The sequence below is a fragment of the Phyllostomus discolor genome, chromosome 3, assembly GCF_004126475.2.
Source record: "Phyllostomus discolor isolate MPI-MPIP mPhyDis1 chromosome 3, mPhyDis1.pri.v3, whole genome shotgun sequence".
NCBI classification, from domain to species: domain Eukaryota; kingdom Metazoa; phylum Chordata; class Mammalia; order Chiroptera; family Phyllostomidae; genus Phyllostomus; species Phyllostomus discolor.
In genome coordinates, this window is record NC_040905.2 from 182,935,685 (window position 1) to 182,963,047 (window position 27,363).

Here is a 27,363-nt window from a genome sequence, read left to right on the forward strand (position 1 = left end):
ATTCTATGGTATTTTATTATGGTAGTCCAGGCCAACTAAGACAGATGTTTTACTTGCTAAAGGATTTGATTAGTCTGTTTTTCGGGAGTGGTAAAATTTTTGATTATATAAGCAAGAATGATATTTTTTGGGTGATATCCTTAAATTTTTAATAAGTCTAGAGTTTGGGAAGAAGGATGCATGTTGATGTAGCATAGCTATAGGGTGGATTACAGAGATATTTTTTTTTCACTACCTTCAACCTTAACCCCTTTCTATGATTTGAGGAATTTCCTATGATATGAATTTTAGTTACCAATAGAACTTGCCTTCCATCATATAACTCCCCACCAAGGATCACATGCTAATTTTCCTAGCTGTCTTTGAAGCTAGGACTTGGTCACATGATGAAGGCTGATCCAATCAAAAGCACCTTTCAAGGACTTTGAATAGGGAGTTAGTAGTGATGCACAGGAGCAGGGTTAGTAGAAAATCTACTTTGGTGGTGGTTGGAGTGGTGGCAGAAGTGATGCCTGTCTTCTAGGGGCAGCTGAGTTGCGATTCCAGAGGTGGAATCTGGCAGGCTGACCACCTAACATTTGAAGGGCTTGCAGCAACAAGTACTAATGTATCTAAATATTTAAAAGTTATAGCCCTAGCCCTGGCAGGCATAGCTCAGTGGATTGAGAGTGGGCTGCGAACCAAAGTGTTGCAGGTTCAATTCCCAGTCAGGGTACATGCCTGGGTTGCAGGCCATGACCCCCAGCAACCGCACATTGATGTTTCTCTCTATCTCCCTCCCTTCCCTCTCTAAAAATAAATAAGTAAAATCTTAAAAAAAAAGGTATAGCCTTGATCAATGTGGCTCAGTTGGTTGGGTATTGCTCTGCAAAGCAACAAGTCACCAGTTTGAATCCTGGTTAGGGTCACAACACATGTCTGGGTTGTGAGTTCGGTCCCCAGTTGGGGCATGCATGAGAGTCAGTGGATGTTTCTCTCACATTGATGTTTCTCTCCCTTTCTTTCTCCATCCCTTCCCCTCTCTAAAAAATAAATAAAATCTTTAAAAAATATTTAAAAGTTATAAATCAAGTTAACAAATTGTCAAATAAAAACGTCTCTCTTACTACTTCAAAAAATATACTTTCAAAACAACTTGAAAGCCAGGTTCAAGTTTATAATTCTTGAAATCTTTGGAGTTCCATGATGGAATGAGGTGGTAAGGGGACAGCCAAGCTTCAGTGCTCAACTTGTCCACCTTCTGTCCCCAACCTTCCTCTTACTATGCTCAGTTCCATCTTGCACCATAGAGGGCCTCATGTGCCTGGTGTAGACACTCCAGCCACATACATACAAGCTCTTTCCACATTACCTGGCGACAGCTACCTGTTGGCTATTGTCTGTAGTGTTGGCTACAAAGTAGTGTGCATATCAATAACACAGTCTACCCTAGGAAGGACAGATCTGAGGAAGAGATCTGCATGCTTCTGGTAGTTGTTTGGGACCACTTGGGCAGGGAATGCTCTAGTCTTCAGTTCCTGAAATGTGATCTAGAAGGAGAAGCATGAGCTCCTGGTGGGCATGCCCCCTTAGCTTTGTGTACCAGAGATATGACTGGAGGAGGGCCAGAGCAGGGTCCTCTAAGATGTGAAATTCAGGACAGGGGCCTCAGATATCTGGATGTAAAGGTGGCACTGGCATTTGGCATCCCCTTCTGGAGGTATCACCATGCTGTCCTGGAGGGCTGTCTGGGTTGTCCTGGCTCTACTGCCTGCTTTGTGAGTGGTCTGGTTACTCAGGCTCCCTTATTATTTCATTTTCTGCACCTTCCTGGGGTCTGTTCAGTAATTCATTTTTCTGTTTAAATCAGCTAGTGAGTTTCAGTGGCTTAAGTAAGAATCTCAATTAATCTCTTTTTTGGAGGAGTTGACCTTATGCCATGTCAACCTGGGGTTGTTTTGAGATTCTGAGGGCCCCATGCTAACGGATACTGTGATACTTAGGGTTGCTATGCCAGGAGGTGCCATTTACATAGACTGCAGGGAAAATGATGCCCCTGGAGTTGTGCAATGATGCTGTCCTGCCTGACAGGCATGGGTGTTCCTGACAGTGCTAGAATTTCCCAAGAGGAGTGGTGGTCTGATTATAATGGGGGGACCTTGACATTAATGAGGTCCTGTCAGCAATGGGGACACCAATTGATATTGGTAGGTCCTACCAGGAGCAATCACCTTCCTGAATTGATGGAGGGCTTGAGTGTTGTGCCCCTGGTGGTCTGACAGGTATGGGGTCAGCAAGGTGATTGGGATTTTGATGGTGCTGGGTTCAGATTTCTAGGGACTATAGTTCTGATATCCAGAACACTGGGGTATCTGGTTGTCTCAGCAGGGCAGTGTCAAAGGTTCTGGGGTTAAAGCCATCCTCCTTTGGTGGGTTGGAGCTCAGGGCAGCTCATGTCTTCTGCCTCCCACAGGAGCCATGGGGAGGATTTGATTTGTCCTAGGAATAGAAGTGGGGCTGAGGCCTGACTCCCTCATCTACTCTGATCCTCAGAGCTTCTGCCCTACCCCTTATCTTCCTCCCTTGTCCTGCCTGTTTCTGACCCCTCAGGAGACCAAAGTAGCCCTCAAAAACTGGGTCCTTCAAGAGTCTGATCCTGCCCCTGTGGTCATCAGATGCCCTCCTCTATAGATGTCCTGCCAGGCTGGCTCAGAGCCCCCCCTGTGAGGCCTTCCCCTTTCAGAAGTCCTGCCCACAGGACCCATAGTCCTACCCTCTGGATCCCAGTCCTGCCCATCCCTTCATTCCTATTTTTATTACAACATCATCAGGTCCTGGCCTCGGTTATTCCCTGAGAATGGAGATTAGAAGATTGGCATAGTTGTAGACTGATCCCTTCTCTACTGCTCAGTTGGGAAAACTGAGGTCTGGGCAAACCTCAAGAACCTGTGCCTACTTCTTCCTGGAGGCTCTGGGGATGCCAGTACCCTTTCTGCTGGAGAGGCCTAGGGGGCTGGAGGCCCTACAGGGAACATCTCTGTGTCTAGTCTCAAGCACTGGGGTCCTGCTTGAAGCCATCTTCTTCTTTCTGCTTCCTCCTTCTTCTCTTTTCCTCAGCTCTTTCTAGCAAGCTGAGCCTTTCCACCCCAGTTGGACATCCAGCCCCTAGCCCTCAGTCAAAGTGCTATGCATCAGACTGACTTGGGCTGCAGTCTCAGCTTTGCCACTCACCAGTTGAGTGGACTTAGGAAGTCACTCTACCTCTCTGTGCCTCAATTTCTTCACACATGGAATGAGACTAGTGATCCCCACCTTATACGATTGTGTGAGGATGCAATATATCATGACATAAAGGATTCAGCTTGGAGGCCAGCATATGATCAGTACCCACAAAAAATAGCTTTCCCTACTTCCTGAGGGCCACTTTCTCAGACCTGGCTCTGCTGTATTGCTCCCCATTTTTACTTAGGAGATAGGTCAACTAAAAGAGGCTATATGTATAGTGCAGATTCTGCAGCCAAATGGCTCAGTTACAACCCTCAGCTCTGCCACTTTACTAGATGTCCAGTTACTAAACTGGACAAGTTACTAAACCTCTGCACCTCAGTTTCCTCAGCTGCAGCATGAGACTGATGAGAGCACTGAAAGCTGTACCCAGCACCTGTTAAGAATAGTGGTGAATTAGCTGGTACTACAGAGCCATGTCCTTCCATGTGGGTAAAGTCTTAGGGGCCTTCTCTGACCAGAGAGGTGTCTGCTTATTCTTACAGAGGATCTCTTGAAGGAAACTCCCTATTTGAGAGTCCTGCCCCTTTGTGAGACCATTTCCAAAGTTTTCTGGCTGTTTCTCAGTTTCCCAGAGGCCAGAAAAGGCAGGCACAAGGGTGGGGGCTTACCAAAAAATGAACATGAGATGATGAAACTATGATCAAAACTGCATGGGGCTGGCTGTGGACAAACACCCATGCAACAGAGATGGCCCCCCTGTCTTGAGAACTGGATGTTCTCCCGGTAAGAGTTGTGGAGGGTGTCTGGGAAAGAACCATGTTCAATTCCATTTTCTGTTTATCAGATGTGTACTGCAACTTGCTCTATGCTACCTCCTGTGCAGAGCAATGTTGGTAATTGAGGTGGACAGGCCCGATCTCTTCTGCTAGGAACTCTATTAATGGACAGGATAGGGAGCTGTTGTCCACCTACAAAACTAGGAGCTCCCTGAGCAGGGATGTCAGATCCCTTTAGGGAGATGCTGGCTTCTGGGTAGGGAGGTATCACTCAGCTGCTGACCTTAAAGCTGTAGCAGGTGCAATGTGCCCTAGGGAGGAAGGTATCTACCTATAGACAGGCAGCAAGGTCCTCATACCCTAGCTGGGGAGCTAGGAGTTGACACCATCCCTCAGAGAACTGGCAGCTTCATTGTCAGGGAGGCAGGTTGGCTTCTGGTCCACCAGAACTCAGGACAAATAGAGATGTCACATTTAGTGAATTATAGTGAATTGGAGCAGATGTTAATTAGATGAAGATTCAGTGCTGAGAATGTTTGAGTGAATCAGGACCAAGTCCCAAACTGCTGGGCTCTCATGTTTTGGACAGGGAGATAAGGAGATAAAACCCAGTGCCCATGAGGGATTGGTGGCTGGAGATGGGGAAAAGAGGGAGAGAGCACGCCAGAAGGAAAGGCAGTGGGTGGAGAAAAGGTGGGGAGGACTGCCTACCTGCTCACTACGGGACTTTGGTGTCTGCTCCCAGACTTCCTCAGAGTTCTTCATTTGCCTCACTAGCTTTTGGATTATTTTTTCTCTTCCTGAGTCCCAGCTTCTCCTCTGTTCCCTGAGGGTGTTCCATTTCTTAACATGTGTGACTTTGGGGAAGCCTGTGTTTAGCCTGACACCCAAATATTTGTGAGTCAAATCTTTGTTTGGAGGGACTCTTAAAAATTAGGCTACCCCCAAACTGACAGATGGAGGCACTAAGGCCCTGGGAGGTAGTGAGGAAAGATCTTGCCTAGAATTTAAGAGTGAGGGGCAGAAATGAGATTGTGGGGTTGGCAGATGTGCACTGAGCTCAAGGCCTGTTCCTGTAACACGCAGTGGCAGGAAAGTAGTGTCCAGGGACCTTTGTCCTGGTAGCACCTTCTTCATGGCTTCCATCCTCAAACCCCTGCTGGTATTTCCCTGGGTGTCCAGAGGGATGGTTTGTGTCTTCCTCTTTGGTAGGCCAGTCTCTACTTGGCTTCACTGGGAACTGAGAGGGAGTTGAGGCAATGTGCCCCCTCACATCTGTGTTTGTTCTCTGCCTACTGGGGTTCAGGGCACAGAATCAAATGGTATGCATAGTTGGGACCTTTAGAATCCCATGGCTGGCTGACTTGATGGATGGATTAATGGATGAATGTATGGGTGGGTAGGAGGATGATGGATGTAAGTCTAATGGATGCAGGGACATTAGATGGATGGATGCATGGATGCATGAATGGATGGGTAATTTCTCACACGCAGCAGAGCCAAACCTCCCAGCCATTACAGTTGTTCTTGCAAACTATCCCCATCCCTCCCACTCCGTGTAACTCTAGGACCTGGGAAATCTGAGGTTTTAAACACCTGCTTCTGGGAGCAGAGGGAGGAAGAAGCTGTTATGCTCTCAGCTCTGTGAGGAGGGGCTGGCATAGCCCCCTAACCATCTCTCCCCTTCCCAGGCTGCCAGACCTGCACGGGCCTGGTTTTGTTACCAGATGTAATATGTCTGGTATAGCGTTGGCTACTCTTGCCAAGTGAGGATGCCCAGTCTGTCATTTCGCTGCCATTCAACCCCAGTGGCACAGATTTGCTGCTCCCGGCTGGACCTTGGAGGCCATAGCTGGGTAGCCACCCGGTTTCCCCAGAGAACTTTCCAAGCGCAAGAGGTGCCCTGGGCTGCTCTAAAAGTCTCCTGGAGCTGATATTCCTTCCCCGTGAAGGCCCCGGTCTCAGTGTTGTGGGCTTCAGAGGTGTGGTGGGCTTCCTTCAGGCAGAATTACTCTAGCTTTCCTGGCTGCTCCTTCTTCTACCCTCTTGGTCCTGTCCCATCTCTGACCTGTGGCCCCCAGGTCTGTCTGTCAGTGTCCTGAGGAGTGTGGTCCCAGAGGGTGCTGGACCTGGCCCAGACTGACTGGGTGAGAAAGAAGGGCTGGCCGGGAGGTCATAGTCTATATGGACAGACGAGCCCTCACCCCTGGCTGCCAATCCTTTCTTCACATAGTTATTAACTTTCTAGAGAAATGTTTGAGTGACTACCTTATGCCAGGCAGTGTCTGGACACGAGGGAGACTGTGGAAACCAAACAGACAGGACCCCTGTCCAGGAAAGCTGACAAACTAGCCATTATAACTCAGTGTGATGGGTGCTGTAAGGGGATAGGGACGGGGGTTCCTGAGAGGTTAGGAGGGAGGGAGGCTACCTAACTCAGCCTGGGGTCAGCAAATGCTTTCTGGGGCAAGAGTCATCCAGAGCCAGAGGTAAGCTAAGTGGGCAGGAGAGAGAGAAGAGTGTTCTAGATGAGGGAATGGCATGGGTAGATGGGTACTCCCCACCCAGGCAGTAGAGCTGGACCCCCTGTTTCTCCTTTACCCATGAGAGTTGGTTCCTGGCAACTCTCTTCCCCCAGTGACACCTGATCCTTGACACACCTGTGTGCTGGAACACCTGCCTTAGAGAGCGGAGGCTGGGAGGCATGGGGGGTTTGGCCTGTTCGGGAAACTGACACAGGTTGAGTGCTGCTGAACCATGCAGTGTGGCAGGGTTTTGAGGAGACAGGAGGGGAAGCCCTGATTGTGAGACCTTATCCTGAGAATACAGGGTGCTGGGTGGAGGTTGATGAGAAGTTTGCTCAGGCTGCACACTGTAAAACAGACCCTGCCATTCCATTTCCCCTTCCCATCCCGGTCTTCCTGGAGAGACAGCAAACAGACAAATCTGTGGGTGCCAGTGGGCTTTATTGGAAATATTGCAGTCTGGGCATGGAGAAGCTGTGCTCTTGCTACGTGTACACTCTCACTCACCCTCTTGCTCACATTCACACACACACTCACACTCACATTGACACTCTAGGCCCTGCTCAGGTCTTGTTGTACAGGAGCTGACGGTCTGGTTCTCTCTCCTAGGTCTCAGCTCTCCAGGGCGGCAGCGATTCACATCCTTCACTCGGACACAGGGCTCTCTTGGGGGCGGCCATGGGCTAACTTAGCATGCTCTGGAGGAGGGAGGAGAGAGAAAGTCACTGGCTGGGGTCTTGGGCAGTTGCTCAGAGGGAGAAGGCAGGGCTGGGGAGGGCAGGCTTGCCTTGGCAGCGTTCCTCTCCAGTTTCCAGATGAGGCGCTGCACCCAGAGCGGCTCTGGCGGTGCGCAGAGATGGTAACCTCTCAGTGTGGTGAACCTGGAGTCAGAGGTCAGAGAGGTTGGAACTCTGGAACCCAGCTTCCTGGTGGGCACTCGGTATGGGGTGGGGGCAGAGGCTGAGGGTCACCTCTGAAAACCTGTTTCAGGGGCTCCTTGAAGAGGTTGGGCTTGGCAAGAAGAGAAATAAGAAAGTGGGGGTAGACTGGGGAGATGAGGCTAGATGCACTCCTCCCCATAACTTACACGATGGCCGGCACCGGGCAGCCATGCTGGAGGAGGGCGTATCGAAAGGATCGCACCCTGTGCGCAGGGATAGGGCGTTTGCTCACAGACAGGCAGCAGTCTTCTGCATCGTTGGCACCACTCTGAGCTGGGGTGGCCGATAGGCAATAGGTGAAAGAAGGTAGTGTTAGAATAAAGAGACCTTGAGGAGGGGAGGTCACAGCCCTATTTGGGATTTAGGACACCTGTGTGTGTGTGTGAAGGCAGCAAACCTGATACTTAGCCAGTATGCACCAACATGGCCCTCCTGGTGGCTAAATATATTGAAATACTTCTAAGCTGTTTGTTAAACAACCGCTGTTTTGAGCCCCACAAGTGCCTTCCAGGTGCCCCATCACCCCAGCCTCTCTTCCACAAATGAAGAGTTAATGCTATGTGTGATGTGTACATGTTTCGTTTGTTAATCCCTTCACCTTCTTTCATTCAGCCCCCAGTCCCCCACCTCTGACAGCTGTCAGCCTGTTCCCTGCATCCATGCCTCTGTTTCTGTTGTTGTTTGTCAGCTTCTTTTGTTCATTAGATTCCACATGTAAGTGAGGTCATATGGTATTTGTCTTTCTCTGGATGGCTTATTTCACTTAGCATAATGATCTCTCCATGCTGTGTGGTGATAGCCAGAAGGAAAGAGGGGAGGGGATTGGCAGAGGTGGGCAAAGGAATGGAAAATGGGGTCAGAAAGAGACTTTGCTTGGGGCGGTGGGCACCTGGTGCAGTGTGCAGATTATATTTCATACAATTGCACACTTGAAACCTGTATGGTTTGGTGAACCAATGCCACCCCAATAAATTCAATTAAAAGAGTTAATGCTGGTCACAGCATTGAACTGATGGGGGAGAGGCGGGTGTGAGGCAGCAGGAGGCTGGGTTAGAGGACTTACAAATAGTTAAATATTTTGACCATTAGCCCTGCCTCAGTGTCTCTTATTCTCCCCACCTTAAGAAAATATATATTGTTCTTTTCTTCTGCCTGGGAAACTGTGGCAGGAAGAAATAGAACCTGCAGAGAGAGGGGCAGCCACAGGCCCTGAGATACACCAAGAGACAGACATGCGTTGGAATTCAGGGGCTCAGATATACTCACGCTCACTGGCGTACCACAGGACACACATTACCCCCAGGTTCACTGAACTGTACAGACCCCTCAGTGTCCCTCATGTCCAGTGCCAAGCAGGCTGAGATCTAGACATTTTCTCTCCGCGCGCCCCCCCTTCCCCCAAGCCTTCCCTTAGCCTTACCATGGGAGGTCCACAGGATCAGCAGGCTGATGGCCAGTAGTGCGGCTGCACGGGATGCCATGGAGGATGAACTCAGGCTGACTGACCGTGAGAATGTGTGTGTGTGAGTGCCTGTGAGCTGTGCTGCAGGCTGTGTGAGGCTGGGAGTGGCTTGGCTGATAGTGGAAATGTCACAGATTTCTTGTAGGGTATATGAGGGTCTGGGAATGTGAGTGTGGATGTCTGCGTAAGGGTGGACTCTTGACCATCTATTTATAGCAGGAGGAACTTTCACTATTTCTGCTCAGAAATCCCCCTTCCTGCTCCTTGTTTGGATTCCCCCTTTCCCCTTGCCTCTTTCTGGGAACATGACTCTGCCCTCCCTTTTCCCACCTCAAGCAGCCTCCCACTCTTCTGCTTTCCTTGGCTTCAGCTCTGAGAGCCTAAGCAGTCTGCGTTCTAGCCAAGAGCAGGGAACCTTGTGCTGCTAGCTCCTTTGAGAGGGCCTGTGCTATCATCTCATTGGTGGCATTTGCATTATCAACCACAGGGCTGTCCTTCAGGGGTGGTGGTCAGAATTGGGGGGGATCAAAATGAGGAGTTGTGCCCCCTTCCTAGGTTTATCCCTCATCCTCACTCTGTTCTCTGTGGTTCTTCCTTCTGGCGCAGGTGGAAAAGAAGGCTCTCTGGTGCCCCCAGAACAAGTATGGAGCCTGGGGTAGCCCCCCCAGTCATCACAGTGGCTGCCCATCATCATCTGGGAATCAGGCCCTCCCTTGAGACAAGTGGAGCAGAAAGGGAATGTTCCTTGGAAGGAGGCCCAGCACCCCCATCCCCCATCGCAGGCCTCTGAGGTTCAGCTTCCTGGCTTGATGAGCTCTGCCCCTTTCTCTATGTACTATTTACATATGTCCAATACCTGGGTCAGGCACATCTGGGGGGCTCTGGCCTGGAACAGCCCTCTTCATCTTTCTCCTTCTCTCAATCCTGGGAACCAAGAGGGGATTTCTAAGGGGAAAGGCTGGCCAGTTCATATTCAGACAGATTTCCAAATTTCAAGGAATCGACAGATGTGGAAGGGGCACAAGTGATTTCCCATCCTTCCAAGAAAGACTAGAGATAGGCCAGAAGAGAAAGCCTCAAAAGAGAGATTAATATGTGGGACATGCATTCAACCATCCCACCTAAGCTCTGGACCCTCTTTTAGATGGGGTGGTGAGTCCCTCATAAGTTTTTAAGTTATCTTTTTTTCCATTCATTAATGATAATACTAGTAGTAATAGCATTTGTGGTTGTTATACTATGTTCTAGGCTCTGTATCAAGGACTTTGCCACTATTATCTTGCTTAACTTTCCCAAGAAAATTATAAAGTCATTTTTATTATCATCATATTACTATCTCTGTTTTAAACATAAGAAAAATGAGGCTCAGAGCACGAGGCCACACAGCAAGCAAGTGTCTTGAATCCAGGTGTCTTTTGTTGTAAAATTTACGCTCTGCTACTGTCCCATCCTGCCTATCTGCCATCTGTCCATCCACCATAGATCTGTGCGGAGGAGTAAGGCTCCATGGATAGCATGCCTAGGCTGGGATTCAGGTCCTACCACTTGTTAAGTTAACTGCATGATCATGTGTGCGAATACTCCAGTTTCTGTATCTTAGTATTCTTATCTGTAAAGTAGGAATGGTAGTAGACCTACTTCTTAGGATTAAATGAGGTAATCTCAGTAAAGGCATTAGTTTAGGCTGGCATATAATAAATATTCATGAAGTGTTAATATTAACCATCATTATTATGCTATCCTTTCATTAAAATATGTGTCAATTAACTCATCTAGCCATCTTTCCATCGATTTTATCTATTCTTCTTACGGTGGTTCTGATTTTTCTCTGGTGTCCCACCCCACCCATTCTCCCCTCTTCTCTGCCCTGCCCTGCTCTCTGGGAGACTGGTCTTTACAGACAGCGTTGCTCAGGATCCCTTGCCCTCTGGCTTCTCTTTGTATCTGGCCCGCAGGAGGCAGCAGCGGGATATCAGTGGGTGGTAGGAGAGAAAGGTTGGAGTATGAATCTCTCAAATCCTTCATCTTGCTGCAATTCTTCAAGGGAATTAATTGCCCTCTGGCAGTTGTTCTCAAAAGAGTGGCCTTTGGACAGCAGCAGCATCACCTGGGGACTTGTGAGAAATGCAAATTTTCAGGTCCTATTCCAGACCTACTGGAGTGATCTGTATTTGAACATAGCCTCCAGGGACTGGGGTACCTGCTGCAGTTTGAGAACCACTGAGGGGCCATTACAGATCCTTTCGGGCTGCCTCCTCTCCACTGGCTTGTCTCTATGGCTCCTGAAACACTGTTCCTTCCTCTTCCTCCTTCAGGTCTTGGTATGGTAACAGTTTGCCACTCTTGTTAAACCCTGAGTGTTTCACCGTTCCCTGTTGGTTCCTTAATCCTTGGCCCCACCTCTTAAGTAGTCCCGTTATTAAAATCTTTCTGGTTAAACTATTTTGAGTGTGCCATATGTCTTCAGCTATGATCCTGACAGACACAGTAAAGGTCCCAGTGAGATCCCAGGAAATACATTCCCCAAAGTGGGATCTTAGCATCAGTTTGCTCATGTGTTTGACAAGTACACAGATCATTTTCTTGCATAGGAAAAGAGGGCAGCAGTAATCTGGAGCATGAGAGGCATCATAATCAGTTGGACTATTGCCAGTGATAGTCTAGGGCGGAATGTTGGTGGAGGGAAAGACATTAGGAGATAAAACACCTGATGCACTTAACTGCTGTGGCCACAAGTGGTGATTACATATTGTTGGGTGGGCAGCCTGTTTCTGCCTGTGCTAGCAAAATTACACATGAGAAAGATGTGGTTAAGACCACATGGCAAATATGGCTAAGGATCAAGCCCATGACCTTATTGTATGATGCTGTGGAGTTGCAGCACCAGGTAAATACCCAATCCCACCATATCCCTTGTACTAGAATAAGGGTACTGCTGGGAAGGAGTAGGACTCTGAGAGTTAGTATGGGGACATTTGGACATTTATGAACAAAGCTGGGAATTTGGACTCTCAAACCCCTTTGAATCTTCTTTTTTGGCAGAACGCCCCCCCCCCCCCCCGCTCTGTTCCTCTGTAAACTATGAATGTCACAGACTTCCGTTGCATTAGACATGTTTTTAATAAGTCCCTGGCCAAGGGCATGCATTTTCTCTTCAGGACTCACCCTGACTCCTCCTCATAGTCGCCACAGCCACAGTGAGGGTTTGATTCTAACTCAGCCTAGACAGGAGTGTGTGAGGTGCACTCCAAGCACAAGAGCACATACATTGAGAAGCTGCAGGAAGTTGCCAACTGTATTGGGATGATCCTGGGGACCTGTGAGGACACATTCACACATGTATTGATATGGGTGCCTTCACCCAGGATTTGTGTATTATTGTATTAGCTGAGCACCTGGGAGTGGTGTTCATAGTCTGTTGGATTGGTTACCAGAAGCCCGGACTCAATATGACCAATGAGGCTGAGATGCTAGAACATCACTGACATACATATCGTGGAACAGTGCTCCTTAAACTTTGAGGCGCAGATGATTCATTCTGGAGTCTTGATAAACTGTAGATTCTGATTCACAGGTCTGGGGTAAAGCCTAAGTTGTTACATTTCTAGCAAACTTCTAAGTGATGCTGATGCTGCATTAGATGAAGAACAAGGGTTAGAGACATGGAAATGTTGGCATACACCTATTCTGTGTAACTACTACTTGGACACCTCCTAAGGGCCCAGGAAAATGCTTCCTTCTCCAAGACAATAAGAACACATTGCTGAGGGGAACATTAACTTCTTTGAAAAGCTCTATAGTGGATTCTTTAGTAGGCAGAACATGAGGGTGGAAGATGAGACTGGACAATCTTATTTCAAGAGGAATATGGAATCCTTGAGTGGCAGAGACCAGATGTTGGCACCTAACCATGAGCACTAAGGTGAGTGAAATTACTATATAAGCTACAGGGACAAGTGGTAATCAACATGCTTTGCTCACAGGGATCTCTGGTGGTAGCTAATTGATTGCAGCATTCATAGGAATAAAGTAGATGGACAGTTTACTGATGTGCTACCTGACGTGCATAAGTGGAACATTTCTATGTCTGGTGGGGAGAAACTTTATTCAAATTCTATTGGGGACTGATAAGCTTTTACCCATTTCCTTAAGTCAGTTCCCCAGACCTGAATCCCTTAATCAGGTCGGGGAGTATGGTGGGAAGTCTGAGTTTCTTTCACAGGCAGATTGTATCAATCTTTCTCTTAGTCAGTGGTTCTCAAAGCGTGGTCCCTGGATCGGCTGCATTAACATCACCTGGGAACTTGCCAGAAATACAAATTCTTGGGATCTGCTCAAACTCTGCTGAATCAGAAACTCTGGTATTGGCCTGGGAATCTTCCTTCCTAGTAATTATGACATGTGCTTAACTTTGAGAATCAGTGGTCTAGGCCTTCCCCAGAGACATCTGTAGCCATTTGCCAGGGTGACTGTGAATGGGGAACAGGGAATTTTGGGGGAGGATTGTTGGATACTGTATTGTGATAAATGATAGTCTTGGGGACCCTAAACCCCATTGTGGTCTACCAGTCAGAAGGAGGGTTCATGGTAGTCGAGTGATAGAAAGATCTTGGTCCAGATCCATCTCAAAGTGAGTCTGTAAGACCTATCCAGTGGTTATTTTTCTAGTTTCAGAGTGCATGTGGGAATGGGTGTATCTCATAATTAACAACATCTCCACACTGATTTCTCAACCATTGGGTGGGGGAAATTATGGTAGGAAAGGCCAGGTGGAAGTCCTTTGAACAGTGCTTGCCCCACCACATTCCTGCCTGTGATACTAAATTTAAAGCAGTGCTGCATTGCGAGAGAAGTTGCAGGGATTAGAGCACCTTCAAAGACTTAAAAGATGCTGCAGCCCTTGTTACAGTGCATGACAACCAACCTAGCATGTGCCTTCTTCCTATACCATTAATTCAAGACCACCAATATCAGTTCCTTCTCAGCTGGAATGACAGCAGTACACCTTCACTGTTTTACCTCAGGGATGTGGCAACTTTCCTGCTCTGAGTATCATAACATAATCTTGATATCCCACAGAATATCAAACTGGTCCTTTACACTGAGGACATTATGTTTACTGGTGCATGAAATAGCAAGAACCCTAAATGCCTCAGACAGACCCATGTATGCCAGAGGGAGAGAAAGAAATCCTACAAAAATTGAGGATCCTGCCACATGGGTAAAATGTCTAGGCTACTAGAGGTAGGAAGGAGCTGAAGAACAGTGGGGGGCGGGGGGCATGTTGCATCTTCACTATGGAGAAGAAGGCACAGGGATTTTGGAAGCAACATATACCGTATTTAGGTTTATTGCTGCAAAATACTCACTGGATATGGCATAAAGCTGATTGTTTTGAGCAGGTCTAGGCTCTAGGAAAAGTTGCCCTGCTGCTTGAACCTTATGCATTATAAGTCCAGTGAACTTCAGATTGTTTGTGGCAGAGAAGGGTGCTTGCTGTAGGAGTCCTAATAGGAGAATTATAGCAAAGTCCCTTAGGGTGTTGGAGTAAGGCCACAGCTGTTCTTCTAATGATTATTTCCTGCTTGAAAAACAGCTCCTGATTTGCCATGGGGCCCTGGTCTAAAACTCAGACTAGTGATCACCCAGTGACAATGCAGCTAAGGGTGTTATCTATAGCAAATTATATAGCTGGATGTGCAGAGGAGCATTCCATTATTAAATGGGCATTGTGCACATGAGGCAGGCCTTTGGAGTTTCAGAAGGTGTGAGTAAAAACATGAACCAGTGGCTCAGATTCTTTTTTTTTTAAAGATTTTATTTTATTTTTATTTTTAGAGAGGGAAAGGGGAGAGAGAGAGAGAGAGAGAGAGAGAGAGAGAGAAACATCAATGTGCAGTTGCTGGGGGCCATGGCCTGCAACCTAGGCATGTGCCCTGACTGGGAATCGAATCTGCGATGCCTGGTTCGCAGCCTGAGCTCAATCCACTGAGCTATGCCAGCCAGGGCTCAGATTCTTACTTGTATTGTTTTCTTCTTCTTTTGATCATACTTATGACTTCGTGGAGAAGTTTTATACAGTTAACAGAGGGAGAAAATCATGGTCTTGATTTTCAGATGGGTTGCTAACGTATGCTGGCATTGGTCAGAAGTAGATAGTTGCTTGCATTGAGGCATGGCCCTGAAAGCCAGTGGTGAAGGGAAGTCTTCTGAGTGGGCAGAATTTCAGGCAGTATATTTAATGAACACTTTGTCAGGAAGGAGAGAGCCTGAGGTGTGTTTCTATGTTAGTCATGTGCAGTGGCTGCCTACAACAAAACCTGTCCTCACTTCTGTGAATGGTCCCTTCTCTAAATTCATTTCCATTAAACCTTTTTGAGCATGCCCCCTGTTTCCCACTAAGATCCTGAATAATACAAGAATATAGTGCAAGAACCGGCCAGTGTGGCTCACTTGATTGGAGCACTGACCCATAACTGAAGGGTTGCAAGTTCAGTTCCTGGTCAGGACACATACCTAGGTTGCAGGTTCCTTCCCCAGTCTGGGCGCGAATGGGAGGCAACCAGTTGATGCTTCTCTCCCACATTGATGTCTCTCTTTCTTCCTCTTCTTCTCTCTCTCTCTCTAAAACAGTGAAAGAATGTTCTTGGGTGAGGATTAAAAAAAAAAGAATATAGTGCATAACTGGAGAGGTTTCTATTAAAATTTAGTATTATCTGCCTGGGAAACTTATTTTGAAAGATCCTGAGAACCATCAAAACAGAGTGAGAGAATGGAAATAACAAAATAATAAAAAAGGAATTTGTACCACATTGATTCAACAAATATTTATTTAGGCCCTTCTGTGTTCCAGACACTGTTCTTGGCACTGGGACACAGCAGTTAGCAAAAGAAGACAACAGACATTTTTGCTTTTGCAGATGTTTTACTCAAATTAAATACGGGTAATAAGCAAACAAGAAAAATATACAGTATGTCAAATGACAGTAAGTGCTATTAGAAAAATAAAAAAGGCTAGATGGACGGGGAATGTCGGAAGGTGGTCAGGGAAGACTTTTTAGATAGCGTTTGAGCAGAGAGGTGATCTGAAGAAGGTGAAGGAGAGAGCCATGCAGAGATCTGGGGAAGAGGTTCTCTAAATCTAGGTAGAGAAAACAGTGAGTGTAAAGACACACCCTCTTGAGGCAAGGGTGTGTCTGAGGAACAGAAAGGGGGTCAATGTTATCCGACAATAATAGGTGCCAGATAGTGTAGAGTTTTGTAGGCTTTCTGTTTTACTCTAAGTAACATGGGGGACATGTTTTCAACAGAGTTGTAACATGATCTGACATGTTCCTAAGGCTCACTCTGGCTGTCATGTGGAGAATAGACCAAAGCGGTATAAGAACGGAAACCTGAAGACCAGGTCTGGGACAACAATTCACAGAGGATGTGAGGTTGCTGAGAGTTGGTGAGAAGTGGTCAGTTTTAGGAGTATGTTGAAGATAGAGCCAATGGGCATTGCTAAGGGATTCAGCATGAAATGTGAAAGAAAGATGAGGCAAGAATATGACAACATTTTTGACTTGAGTGACGTGATGGATGGAGTTATAGTTATCAGGATGCTAGTGACTGCAAAGGAGTGGGTTTGTAGGAAGGTCAGGAGCTTCATTTTGTTTTTTTTTTTTTTTTTAAATGAAACTCCATTTTGGAAGTACAAGTGGAGATGTTAAAGAGAGTCTAGAGTTCCGGAGAGATTCTAGCTGAAAATACAAATTTGGATGGTATTTAAAAGTCATAAGGTAATGATATCTCCAAAGGAATGAATATAGACAGAAGCAGTCCAAGTTCCAAGTCCCGCAGCACCCCAACATTGATAGATCAGAAAGATGAAAATGAGTCAGGGAAGAAGGGGGCCATTAGGGTGTTTTTTAATCTTTAAAAAATACTATATTTTATTGATTATGCTATTACAGTTGTCCCAATTTTTCCCCTTTTGCCCCTTTCCACCCAGCACCTCCCGCTCCCTCTGGCAATCCCCACACCATCGTTCCTGTCCATGGGTCATGTGTATAAATTCTTTGGCTACTCCATTTCCTGTAGTTTGCATCCCCATGGCTATTCTGTAACTACCTATTTGTACTTCTTAATCCTCTCACCTCTTCACCCATTCCCTTACATGCCTCACCATCTGGCAACCATCGAAACCCTCTTCTATCCATGATTCTGTCTCTGTTCTCCCTGTTTGCTTTGTTTATTTATTGCCATTTTTATTTCTCATAGTTTTGACCTTCTTTTCTTAAACAAGTTCCTTTAACAGCCCTCACCTGCACTTTGCCCCGGGGCCACCCTACCTGAGCTACAGAGCAATCTGAGATGGCTGCTACTTATGCTGGGCTTGGAGATTCCCAGGCAGAGCCAAGCTGTAGATCTAAGCTGGCTGCTGCTAGTGCTGAGCCTGGGGTCACTTAGCAAGAAGTACTGGGGTTAGGGGTCACTGAGGCCAGCTTTTGCTAGTTTGAGAGGATTTAGGAAGTTGTAAAGCATGAGCCGAGACCAACTGTTCATAGGGAAAAGCTACTGTTAACAACTCTAAGTTGGGTGGGACAGAGCCTCAGTGGATCTCCAGGGTGGGGCAAACCGTGTTAGTCAGGTTAACGGAGCCTCCGATATGGCACCTGCCTGCCGGCTCTGTGGCTTTGCTTGCCTTTCTGTCTGGGAGAAAGCTGTCTCTCAGCTCTTGCCTTGATGCCAGACACTTCAGTTCTCCCCTGAATGCCATTGGTGCCTTTCAAGCTGCTTCCCCAGTGCTGGAGCTCAGAGTGAGTCTGAATGAGATCATATGTGAGTTCTTTAAGAAGAATTGCTTAAGACAACAGCAGTTTCTTCCACAGATTCAATCCCTGCTGGTTTTTGCAGCCAGAAGTTATGGTGACTTATTGTCCTGCCACTGGTACTCTGAGCTGGAGGGCCTGCTGTGGGGCTGGGATTCCTCGCTCCCCAGGTATCCCTCCGAAATTTTTATCCACCGCATGTGTATATGGAACCAGCCTGTTCTGAGCTTCCTTCCCTCCTACCAATCTGGATTGATGTGGTTTCTTTAATTCTGTAGTTGTCAGACTTCCATTCAACTCAATTTCTGCCTGTTCTGAGTGATGGTTGTTCTATAATTTAGTTTAATTCTGATATGATTGTGCGAGGGGGTGAGTTGTGTTTACCTATAACACCATCTTGACCAGAAGTCCATCCATCAGGGTGTTTTGATGGTACCCACTCCCATGGCAAAAAGAGAAGTGACACAGGTCTCATGGGTGGGTGGTTTAAGGCACCCACTCCCTAGCCATCGGTTTGAACAGTACAATGGTGGTGGGAGGGTTGGAGACCAAGAAGGTAGGTTTGAAACAGTTTCTGGCCACATATACAAAGCCCTCAGTGTGCTACATATGTCACCTAGTTTACCTTCTTACCAGCCAAGTGGCCTCTGTGGTGGTCCTGGTTCAGTATGAGCCCTGAACAAATCTCTTCCCATCCTCCTTCAGGAGCCAGCCTAACTTCAAGTTCCCTGGAGATCTTGTGGAGGGAGGGCACTTTAGCCACTGGGGAAGGAGAGGGAGCTGCTGGGCCTGGAAATCAACCCAGTCCGCAGTGGTGCTGGGGGTCCAGGGAAGTGAATGATTGTGGGGAGAGGACCTAGACTAGATGCTCAGTATATGTGTCCTGTGTGCATCCTGAATTGTGTCTATGGGGCTGTGCCTGATGTGTGCCCATCACTGCTGTGTGTGTGTTTGTGTATGTGTGCATGTGTGTGTGACATGTACAGTAAGTCTTAACATTGTCCATAGGTTCTTGGAAACTGACCTAAGTGGAACAATATATAACAAAACCAATTTTTACCATAGGCTAATTGAGATTAAACAAGAGTTAAGTTCCCAGGGCATATTCTAGTCACAAAAACATCACCAAACTTCTAAAGAAAGACCCCCAAACACTTCTAATATTAAACACTGAAATAAATGTGAGCTGTATGTATATTTAAGAAAGGATAATAAAAACAAGTATGATAATGATTTTCCAACCCGCTTATTCCAGTTCAGGGTGGCAGCAGTCCAGAGCCTCTCTGATAGCTCAGGGTGCAAGGCGGGAACCCATTCTGGATGGGGTGCACTCACATCCATATTCACCGAGACTGGGTCAATTTAGACTAGTCAATTCACCTCACCTGCTCTTCGTTGGGATATGGGAAGTAGAAACCCTATTACCCTGAGAAAATCCACGCAGACATGGGGAGAATGTGCAAATTCCACACAGACAGTGGCCCAGCAGCAGCTGAGTTCTTTTTTCCTCATCAACATTATAAAGACATAGAAGGAAACCTAGGCCTGTAGAAGGCTCTCCAGCCTATGAAGGGAGGCTCTGAAGAAGGGCGTTTGCTGCTCAGGCTCAGCGGTGTGTGTGTGGAAGTGGGCACTCTGTGGGCAGAGTAGGTGGCCTGCTCCAGCAGGAACTAGGTGTGTCCCTGACCCTGCGGGCTACTCACAGAGGCTGGGAAGGACATTGGCCTAAAGTCCCTGGTCTTCCCTCTTCGAGTACCAAGGCCGAGGGTCCAGCCCCACGTGCGGACTGGAGACTCGGTCTGTGCCTGTGACCGTACTCCCGCGCGGCTGTTTCCTCAGACTTAGCTCAGCTGCCCTGCAGCCAAATCCCTGCCACTTAAGCCTCTGAACTGGGTGAGCAGAGCTTCATGGGGTGGCGCGAATATTTACCTCCCCATCCTCAGTATCGCCAAGTTACCCCGAGTCCAGGGCACTCAACATTGAAGACATGCACTAATGTTTGCCTTAAAGACTAAAGGAAGTTCACATCACCTCTGGCACTTCCTTCGCAGCATACATAACTCGCACCCAATTGTTGCTTAAAAGCACTTAAGTGCAGTGTTAACTCTAAGAAAGCTTTCTTTATTCAACCGAGGTTTATTGAGAGCCTGACTGTGCTTGGGTGCGATGCTCGGCGCAGGAGGATCAAGTGGACAGAGGCAGAAAACGAGTTGGTCCTGCTCATCAATGGACACAGGAAAATACTAGACCTGTGGTCTAGCATGGGGCACATTTGAGGACAAAATAAAAATAAAATCCTACAAAAATATTTAAAAAATAAAATGGAGACAAACATAAACAAACAAAAAAATGATTCCAGAAAGATGAAGGACTTAACAGAAAATTCAACCCACAATCGTGCTGTTTGCCTTTAGCCCACAGAAGACCGCAGGGACGATGCTGCCTCCTGGTGGCGGAACAGGACAATGAGGATTTTAGCTAAGTGGAGCCTGTTACAGCGTGCGGCGGAGTGGGGTGGGGGTTGGTGTATTCTGAACCGAACTTGGCGCTGGCTGTTCAGGTGCTCAGAAAAGGAGTTTGGTTATTCTCTTAATATTGGATTAAAAATTATTATTAGCACAATCCATGGCTCTAAAGCAAAAGTCTTCAAGAACATGGCAGCAGGGTTTCCCGCAGGTGTTTTGGTTTGCCACTATCTGAGAAATGAGTGTCTTGAAGAAAATGAAGTTTTCAGGTTCTTGGCATAGATAACATAGTCTGTGTAGGGGAATTCTAGGGCAGACAGTACTAGAAGGATTGCAAACATAGGCATCAGAAGAAGAAAGTGGGCAATTTCAGCAGCCACAAAAATGGTAATTCATTGGTCAAGATTGAAGCTAAAGGACAGAAGCATTGATGATTTTTAACAAAACAGCATCCCTTTGTCCCAAAATACAAGGAGAAACAACACCTGGATGTTTGGGGAAGAAAAAGAGCTTCACAAAAGAGGTCAGCTCAAGCTGAGAACATGTTTCATAGGCACACGATTGAAGCTAGGAAACAAATTAATTTGATCTTTTGTCAAAGTGGGCACAGGTGACCAAGTTCTTGGTAATCATGGACAAAGAGTTGAACCGAACACACAGAGTTTATAGCAGAAAGAGAGAGCAGATTTATTAAGGATAGTACACTCTACAGAACATGGGAGCAGGTCAACTCTGAGCAGAGAGATTGACCTCTGGGGCTGGAGGGATTCTATTCTTATAGGGCAGATGTTTCCTGGCTAGTTTTGGCGGGCTTTTATTGCGCATGTACAAGTAGTTGCATTACTTTAAAGCTACTGCACATGTGGTCTCCCATGATTATCCTTGATTGGCCATCCGAGAAGAGGGTTGCATAATGTTGATTTATTATAATGCTGTTATAATGAAGCAGGGGTCATGTGGCATCTTCTGCACAGAGGCATTCATGAGTCACCATGATTCAGTGCCTTTCCAGAAAGCAGGAACAACGGGTCTTAGAACAGGGAGGGTCTCTGTCCTGTGTGGACATCCTTTATCTGAGCCCTGGGGCACCTCCAGAGTTTCCTCCTTCCTATCTCCTGCCTCACTTTCATAAATAACAAGTATAGACTGTATCCCTCTGACCTCCCTGTGCCATAAAACAAGGCAGAAGATGCCGAGTGTGTCAGTGGTGTTGTTCTGGAAGTCCCATACTGTACCCATTTTGACTTTTTTAAAGGAAGATACCTAACTATCCTTGGTGATCATGTCACTCTAAAGGGCTGGATTGATGAGTAAAGAATGAAATACTGGCTAGTGGCACAAATATCACAGGGGGTGGGGTGGGCGAAGTGTTAAGAAATCTGGTTGCTTACTTTAGAATTAGTTTCAGGTTCATAGGACTCAGGTTAAGATGTTTCTGTGATCTGTAATTTGGAGAGATCTTAGCCTGAGTCATTCTTTACATTTATCTCAAAGAGGCCTTTAAACTTTAAAGGATTCATGAGGAAGGAGTGAGCCAGGGGAAGCAGGAGTCTTCAGATTCTGGGGCATACTGGTAAGGAGCTGGCCCACCGTTTCATAAGTATATGTGTGTTATTTCATGGAAGAGATACTGGCAAAATAATTTAAAGACTAAAAGACTAAAGGGATGTGGATGGCCCTCAGGGTAACTTATTTTTTAGAAGATAGTGATGACTTAGTTTTAAAGCTATGAAATGCTTCAGTGTTAAAGGAAAACTCAGGATTCGAGGATTACAATGAATTTTCACGTTTGGGAGATGAAGATTTTGTAAATTTGAGGGATGGTTAATCCTTAGAATTTTTTCTTTTTTGTCTTTATATTTCTAGTAGAAGCCATTAATTGTATTCCCGTTGAACACTACTGTCTTGGTATATAGTAAAATGTTTTCAAAGCATACAGTGAAAAGACATTGGAAGTCTTCCAAATTTATAGTTTTGTTTTTTGCTTTCCTTTATACCTATTTTTACTTAAATATTTACTTGTCTAAGTATCAGTCTTCTGTAAGGTTAACTTTATCTTGTTTCACATTTAGGTCCGTGTGGGTTTTATGTCTATACACACAAACACACATCAGAACAATTACTGTAGTTTTAACTGGGGATCAGGGAGGAGTAAATATAAATGTATGTGTTTAATTTGCCATATTTACCCTGAACTCCCACTTGTCTTTGAATTTAATGGCATTGATCTTTTCCCTTATGATTTATGTTTTATGGTTTTATGTCTTGTTTAAGAAGTTCTTTTCTACCTCAAAGGCTATAAACACACCTATATTTTCTTTTATTGCATATATTTTAAACATTGAGTCTTTAATCCTAATATAATAAAGCATTTGAAAGATATTGAGGCTTTGATAATGGTAGAGTTTTTATTTTTTAAAAAAGGAAGAACAGTTACAACTTTTCAGAAAAACAAAAAGCTGAGTGACAAAGGGAAGTAAGTGTAGTACACTACTTTGTTCTGCAGTGAACAACATTTGCATGGTCATAATAATGTAAATTCTGATCATGATCCAAATATAGTAGTATAACTATATTTAGAGGACAGAGTGACAGGAGAGGAGAATTGGTAAAAGAGCTAAGTCTCCATTTTTTTAATGCTACGTAGTCGGTTGATAATGTTTCAAGTAGATAAATCAAGAAACAGAGGTATAAGCCCTGTCTGGTAGCTTAGTTGGCTAGAGTGTCTCCACATATGCCAAGGTTGTGGGTTCTCTGATGAGGGCACTTACAAGGATCAACCAATGAATGCATAAAAAAGTAGAACAACAAATCGGTGTTTCTCTCATGGCACTAACTCCTCAAAGAAGTAGTTTAAGTGTTAAAAGTTGCAGTAAATGGATACTATTCAGAATAAGATTTAAAAAAAAAGGTTTCATTTATTTATTTTAGACAGAGGGGAAGGGAGGGAGAAAAAGAGGGAGAGAAACATCAATGTGTGGTTGTCTCTTGTGCACCCCCTACTGGGGACCTGACCTGGCCTGCAACCCAGGCATGTGCCCTGACTGGGAATCCAATAGGCGACCCTTTGGTTCACAGGCTGGCACTCAGTCCACTAAGCCATACCAGCCAGGGCAAAATAAACCTTTTGGAATTTTTAAACTATGAGTATGTATTATTCGATTTTTTAAAAAATCACGCATCTTACAGAAAGAAGAACAAAAGAACAGGACAACATTGTCAAAGACGAAGGCAGATAAGGAGAGGGACTATTTATTCTCTGATGGAGTAAATAACATACTACATGCTTACCCAGGTCAGGGCTTGAGGCAAATACCAGACATGCAAGTGTAGCAGGATAATTTAGTGAAATACAAGTTTTGTTTGTTCTGCTTATCTTTTTCTTTTCTATTTAGAGCAAGGGTTTGCAACCTGCAGCTTACAAGTCACATGTGGCCCAGGATGGCGATGAATGAAGCCCAACACAAAATCATAAATTAACTTAAGACGTTATGAGATGTTTTTGTTTTTGTTAGTGTTTGTTTTTGTTAGCGTGTGTTCGTTAGTGTTAGTGTTAATGTGTGGGCCAAGACAACTCTTCTTCCAGTGTGGCCCAGAGAAGCCAAAAGACTGAACACCCCTGACTGAGAGCAAGCAGGGGTTTTGACAGGGCTGACAGTAGAGGCATCTCGATGTCGAAGGCCCTTCTGCCTTCTTAAAAGTTGAAAGAAAATCTGGAAAGAGGTTACTCCCTGAAGGGGCTGGGCACAAGGAGTGTTTTGGAGAGAGGTTTTTTAAGATAGTGGAGGGAATTGGTATGTAGGTCCAGTCAGCATGGGCAATGGGCTCTAGTCCTTGGCTGTAATGAAGCAAATTGCAGGGCCTGAGTATCTGAGGGCTCTAGGGGGTATCTGGGGAAACCAGTTCTGAGCCCAGAGGTTTTTCATAACTGAATTTTCATGTCTCAGGAAAAAAAAAAAAGAGCTAAGTGTTTGAGAGTCCGGGACCTGGAGAGTCTTACCCGCTGGAATCACAGGGGCCACGGCATTTACTGGTGAGATTGATGTCCAGTGATAGGATGGGTAAGGGGCATGTGAGAAGGCTCCCTTATGCCTTGGTGTTTCTATGGCATTTGCATAGCCCTTGGCAGATGGGACCCCAGGAGTGCCTGATGCTGAATTTCTCATCAGCACTCTGGTGCAGGGGTTTGGAGTAGGAATCAAGTTCATTGAAAGAACATTTTAAAATTCTTGTCCATCTATGTTTGTAGACTAAGATCACACCTCCTGTACGAGGATAGGTATGGAGGAACCCCTGTCTTCACCAGCCTCAGGAGGAGCAGACAACAAACACTTTAAAGGCTTCATAAGTGGTGAGTGCTGTGGCATGCTCAGTCTCCTGGGGAAGGAAAAGGTGGTGGGGCAGCCACCTCCAGCTTCTGGCCCCCATCTCAGGGCCTGTTTCCTTCTTTCCCACAGGGCCTGGCCCCATCTGAGAGTTCTCCCTCTCCCTACCTAAGGGTGAAGCGGGAATAGGAGAATCTCTTCTCTGGGGAGGAAAGGAGGAAGAGAGCCAGGCAGACATCTTCTTGGAGAGGAGAGGAGCCTGATGTACTGAGTTCTGGGGTTCCAAATACCTGCTACAGGAGACTTAGTCTTTGATGTCAGGAGATTTAAGTACCCTGGGCCCCAGCCAGGGGAAAGAGGAGAAAAGGAGGGAAGGGGAAGACACCTTCCCAACTGGAAGGAAGCTGAGGAAGTCAAGAAGCCCAGATCGGAATGGAGAGTACACAGCTACAATAAACAAAGAGGAGAGGATAGGGACCCCACTTTATTGATTGGGACAGAAGGAAGTCCTCTTGGGTTTTGGGGGGTTTGGGGAGGGAATGTAGGCTCTGAGGGGCTCCCAGGGCTGGAACTCTGCATAGGGTAGGTTTCAGTAGGCTTGTGTTTTCCTGTGTTACAGGTAGGCCCGGGCTCCAGCCTCCTTCCTGGGGACCTTCCCAAAAAAGTACTTGGAGGTTTGCATTTGGTGGGCCCCAATGAAAGGGGGAGGCAGTCTCTGGTACAGGAGTGAGAGAATGCTGCACATAGTGAGGGAAGGGATCTCTTCAGTGTCTCAGAGGCCTGCAGAGCCATTGTGGGGGTGATGTGGGGGGTGATGTGCCCTGGGTCCACCATCTCTTTATTGGCAGAAATTTCTCAGAGACCAGGAACAGCCAAGTTTCCACCCTACCTGTCAACTTCCCTTCTACTGTCCATAGGCCTGGGCACTTGGGATGGGAGGAAATTCTTGGGGTAGGTAAGAACATAGAATCTGTCAGCTTGAGCTCTTGACCCTGCCCCTTAGTGGTACTGGCTTCCCCATGGACACAAACACACAAGAACAGATACTTGGGTAGGAGGCCAGAACAGCTTTTTATTCAGTTATGTATAAATCATATTTATAAAGAAGAGGCGGGGTGCTGCAGGGAACAGGGTCAGGTCCAGGGTCCTGGGGGACTTTCCTCAGAGGCGACAGTCCTGCTGCCTCCTCTCATATTCCCTCCTCTGCTTCTCTAGGCCTGGCCTGGTGTGGGCAACTCAGCCATGCGGGTGGGGCGGCAAATACAGAAGGCTGAAGCAAGAGAAGTGGTGAGGCAAGGCCAGTATGGGGGTAGAGGGACTGCTCTGGGGCCCCTGGGTCCTCTCTTTCTCCTAGACTGCTTCTTTCCCCTTGGATTGGGGCTCCAAACCCTGGCGAGGCTGATGAGGGCCTCCTGGGCTCCAGACTGGTCACAGGGCTATGGCTTTTTAGGGATCTGCGTCTGTTCAGTCCTGGGAGGGGAGAAGAGGGGTTTGAAGGACTGATAGAGGCTCTTCTTTACTTCCCTCCCCCATCCCTTCAGTTTTCTCACCTCTTACGGCCTTTGGAGCCCTTTTTCTTCTTCCTAGGCTTGTCCTTCTTACCCTTCTTACTGCGCTGGGCTGATTTCTGTGGGGCTGGTGATGTGTCCAGATGCTTCATCAGCTGCTGCACCCAGGCCTCCTTAGGGTCTGCACATAGGTCTGGCTGAGAGGGCTTCTGAAGTGAGAACCTGGGAATGGGCATTAACAAGCCTGTCCTAGTCTTGCCCACCATGCCCAATCCACAGAGCTGCACCCACCCCCTTGCACTCACTCACAGAATAGCTGGGATGGGGCAGTCCAAGCTTGGCTCCTGCTTCCGGTAGCTGCGGACGAGCTGACTGGGAATCTTCCTTGTGCTGACCTTGAGGCAACAGTCCTGTGCCCCTCCATTACTGCCTGCAGGGCGGGGGTTCACAGGGAGTCAGGGGCTACTTATAGGCTCTCAACCAGACCCCTCCAGCGCCTTTCCCCCTCATCCTAGGCAGGTTCCTCCTTAATACCTTCGGTCCAGGGGATGCAGAAGGCCAGGATCAGGACAAAGATGCTTAAAGCCAGTGACCGAGCCATGGCTATTATAGAGGGTAAGTATGAGGCCAGAGCTATGTGTAAGGTGGACAGCTGCAAATTGGGGGTCCTGGAGTGTGTGGGCTGGGACTGGTCAGCTGCTTATTTATGCAGGCGGATATTTTCACTCCCCCTATCAAAAGATAGGGATCGTCCTTTTCCGTTTGAATTTGGCAGAACTACCGAGTCCTGAGTTCATAGGTCTTTGACACTGAACGCACAAGCAGCTGTTCATATTCTCTGACTTTCCTACTCTGAAACACCATTAAGTCTGTTCTGGACAGTTGACAGGCGGTGATCCACATTTTAGTGCAGGGACACTGAGATTTCCTTTTCTCTGCACTTCCTCTCATTCTATGTTTTGTTTATTCACTTTTTAGATAGGGTCTGTTGATGCTCAAAATTTAAACATTTTGAAGTCCAGTTTATCTGTTTTTTTCTTTTGTTGCCTGTGGTTTAAGTGTCATATTTAAGAAACCATTGCCAAATCCAAGGCCATGAAGATTTCCTGTTTTTCCTCCAGTTTTATTGAGGTATAATTGATGAATGAAATTGTATATAATTTAAGTGTACATGGTGATTTGATACATGTGTACATTGTGAAATAATTACCACAATCAAGATAATTAACTCCCCCATTACTTCACATAGTTACCTTTTTCTTTTGTGTGAGTGTGCATGTGTGTGCAGTGAGAATGCTTATGATCTACTTTTTTAGTAAATTTCAGGTATACAATACAGTA

General features: G+C 46.5%; 2 protein-coding genes across 3 annotated transcripts in view; both read right to left on the reverse strand.

The window, feature by feature from the left end:
- The window catches only part of CCL19 (C-C motif chemokine ligand 19), a 25,227-nt gene extending 16,070 nt beyond the window's left edge, over nucleotides 1-9,157 (reverse strand). Inside the window, exons 1-4 of one of the 2 annotated variants that reach the window (XM_036021866.1) lie at nucleotides 8,870-9,148; nucleotides 7,596-7,722; nucleotides 7,296-7,389; nucleotides 6,933-7,206 (exon numbers count right to left, since the gene is read on the reverse strand). In XM_036021866.1, coding sequence (XP_035877759.1) covers nucleotides 7,192-7,206; nucleotides 7,296-7,389; nucleotides 7,596-7,722; nucleotides 8,870-8,930 — 297 coding nt within the window. In that variant the 5' untranslated portion in view covers nucleotides 8,931-9,148 and the 3' untranslated portion in view covers nucleotides 6,933-7,191. Of the gene's footprint in view, nucleotides 1-6,932; nucleotides 7,207-7,295; nucleotides 7,390-7,595; nucleotides 7,723-8,869 lie in introns of those variants that run through there. The other variant, XM_036021867.1, reaches the window with a different exon arrangement.
- A 16,404-nt stretch (nucleotides 9,158-25,561) lies between these two features.
- CCL21 (C-C motif chemokine ligand 21) lies at nucleotides 25,562-26,718 on the reverse strand. Its single transcript, XM_028524269.2, has 4 exons — nucleotides 26,557-26,718; nucleotides 26,332-26,452; nucleotides 26,065-26,244; nucleotides 25,562-25,984 (listed from the first exon to the last, which is right to left on the reverse strand). Exons 1-4 carry the CDS (start codon nucleotides 26,621-26,623, stop codon nucleotides 25,951-25,953), a joined length of 402 nt encoding a protein of 133 aa, XP_028380070.1. The 5' UTR covers nucleotides 26,624-26,718; the 3' UTR covers nucleotides 25,562-25,950.
- Between the last annotated feature and the right edge of the window lie 645 nt (nucleotides 26,719-27,363).

Coding starts and splice junctions, on each gene's coding strand:
- CCL21 (XM_028524269.2), bottom strand. CDS start 26,623: ATGGCTCGGTCACTGGCTTTAAGCATCTTTGTCCTGATCCTGGCCTTC. Junction 26,453..26,556: donor CTGCATCCCCTGGACCGAAG/GTATTAAGGAGG, acceptor CCCGCCCTGCAG/GCAGTAATGGAGGGGCACAG. Junction 26,245..26,331: donor TGCCCCATCCCAGCTATTCT/GTGAGTGAGTGC, acceptor GCCCATTCCCAG/GTTCTCACTTCAGAAGCCCT.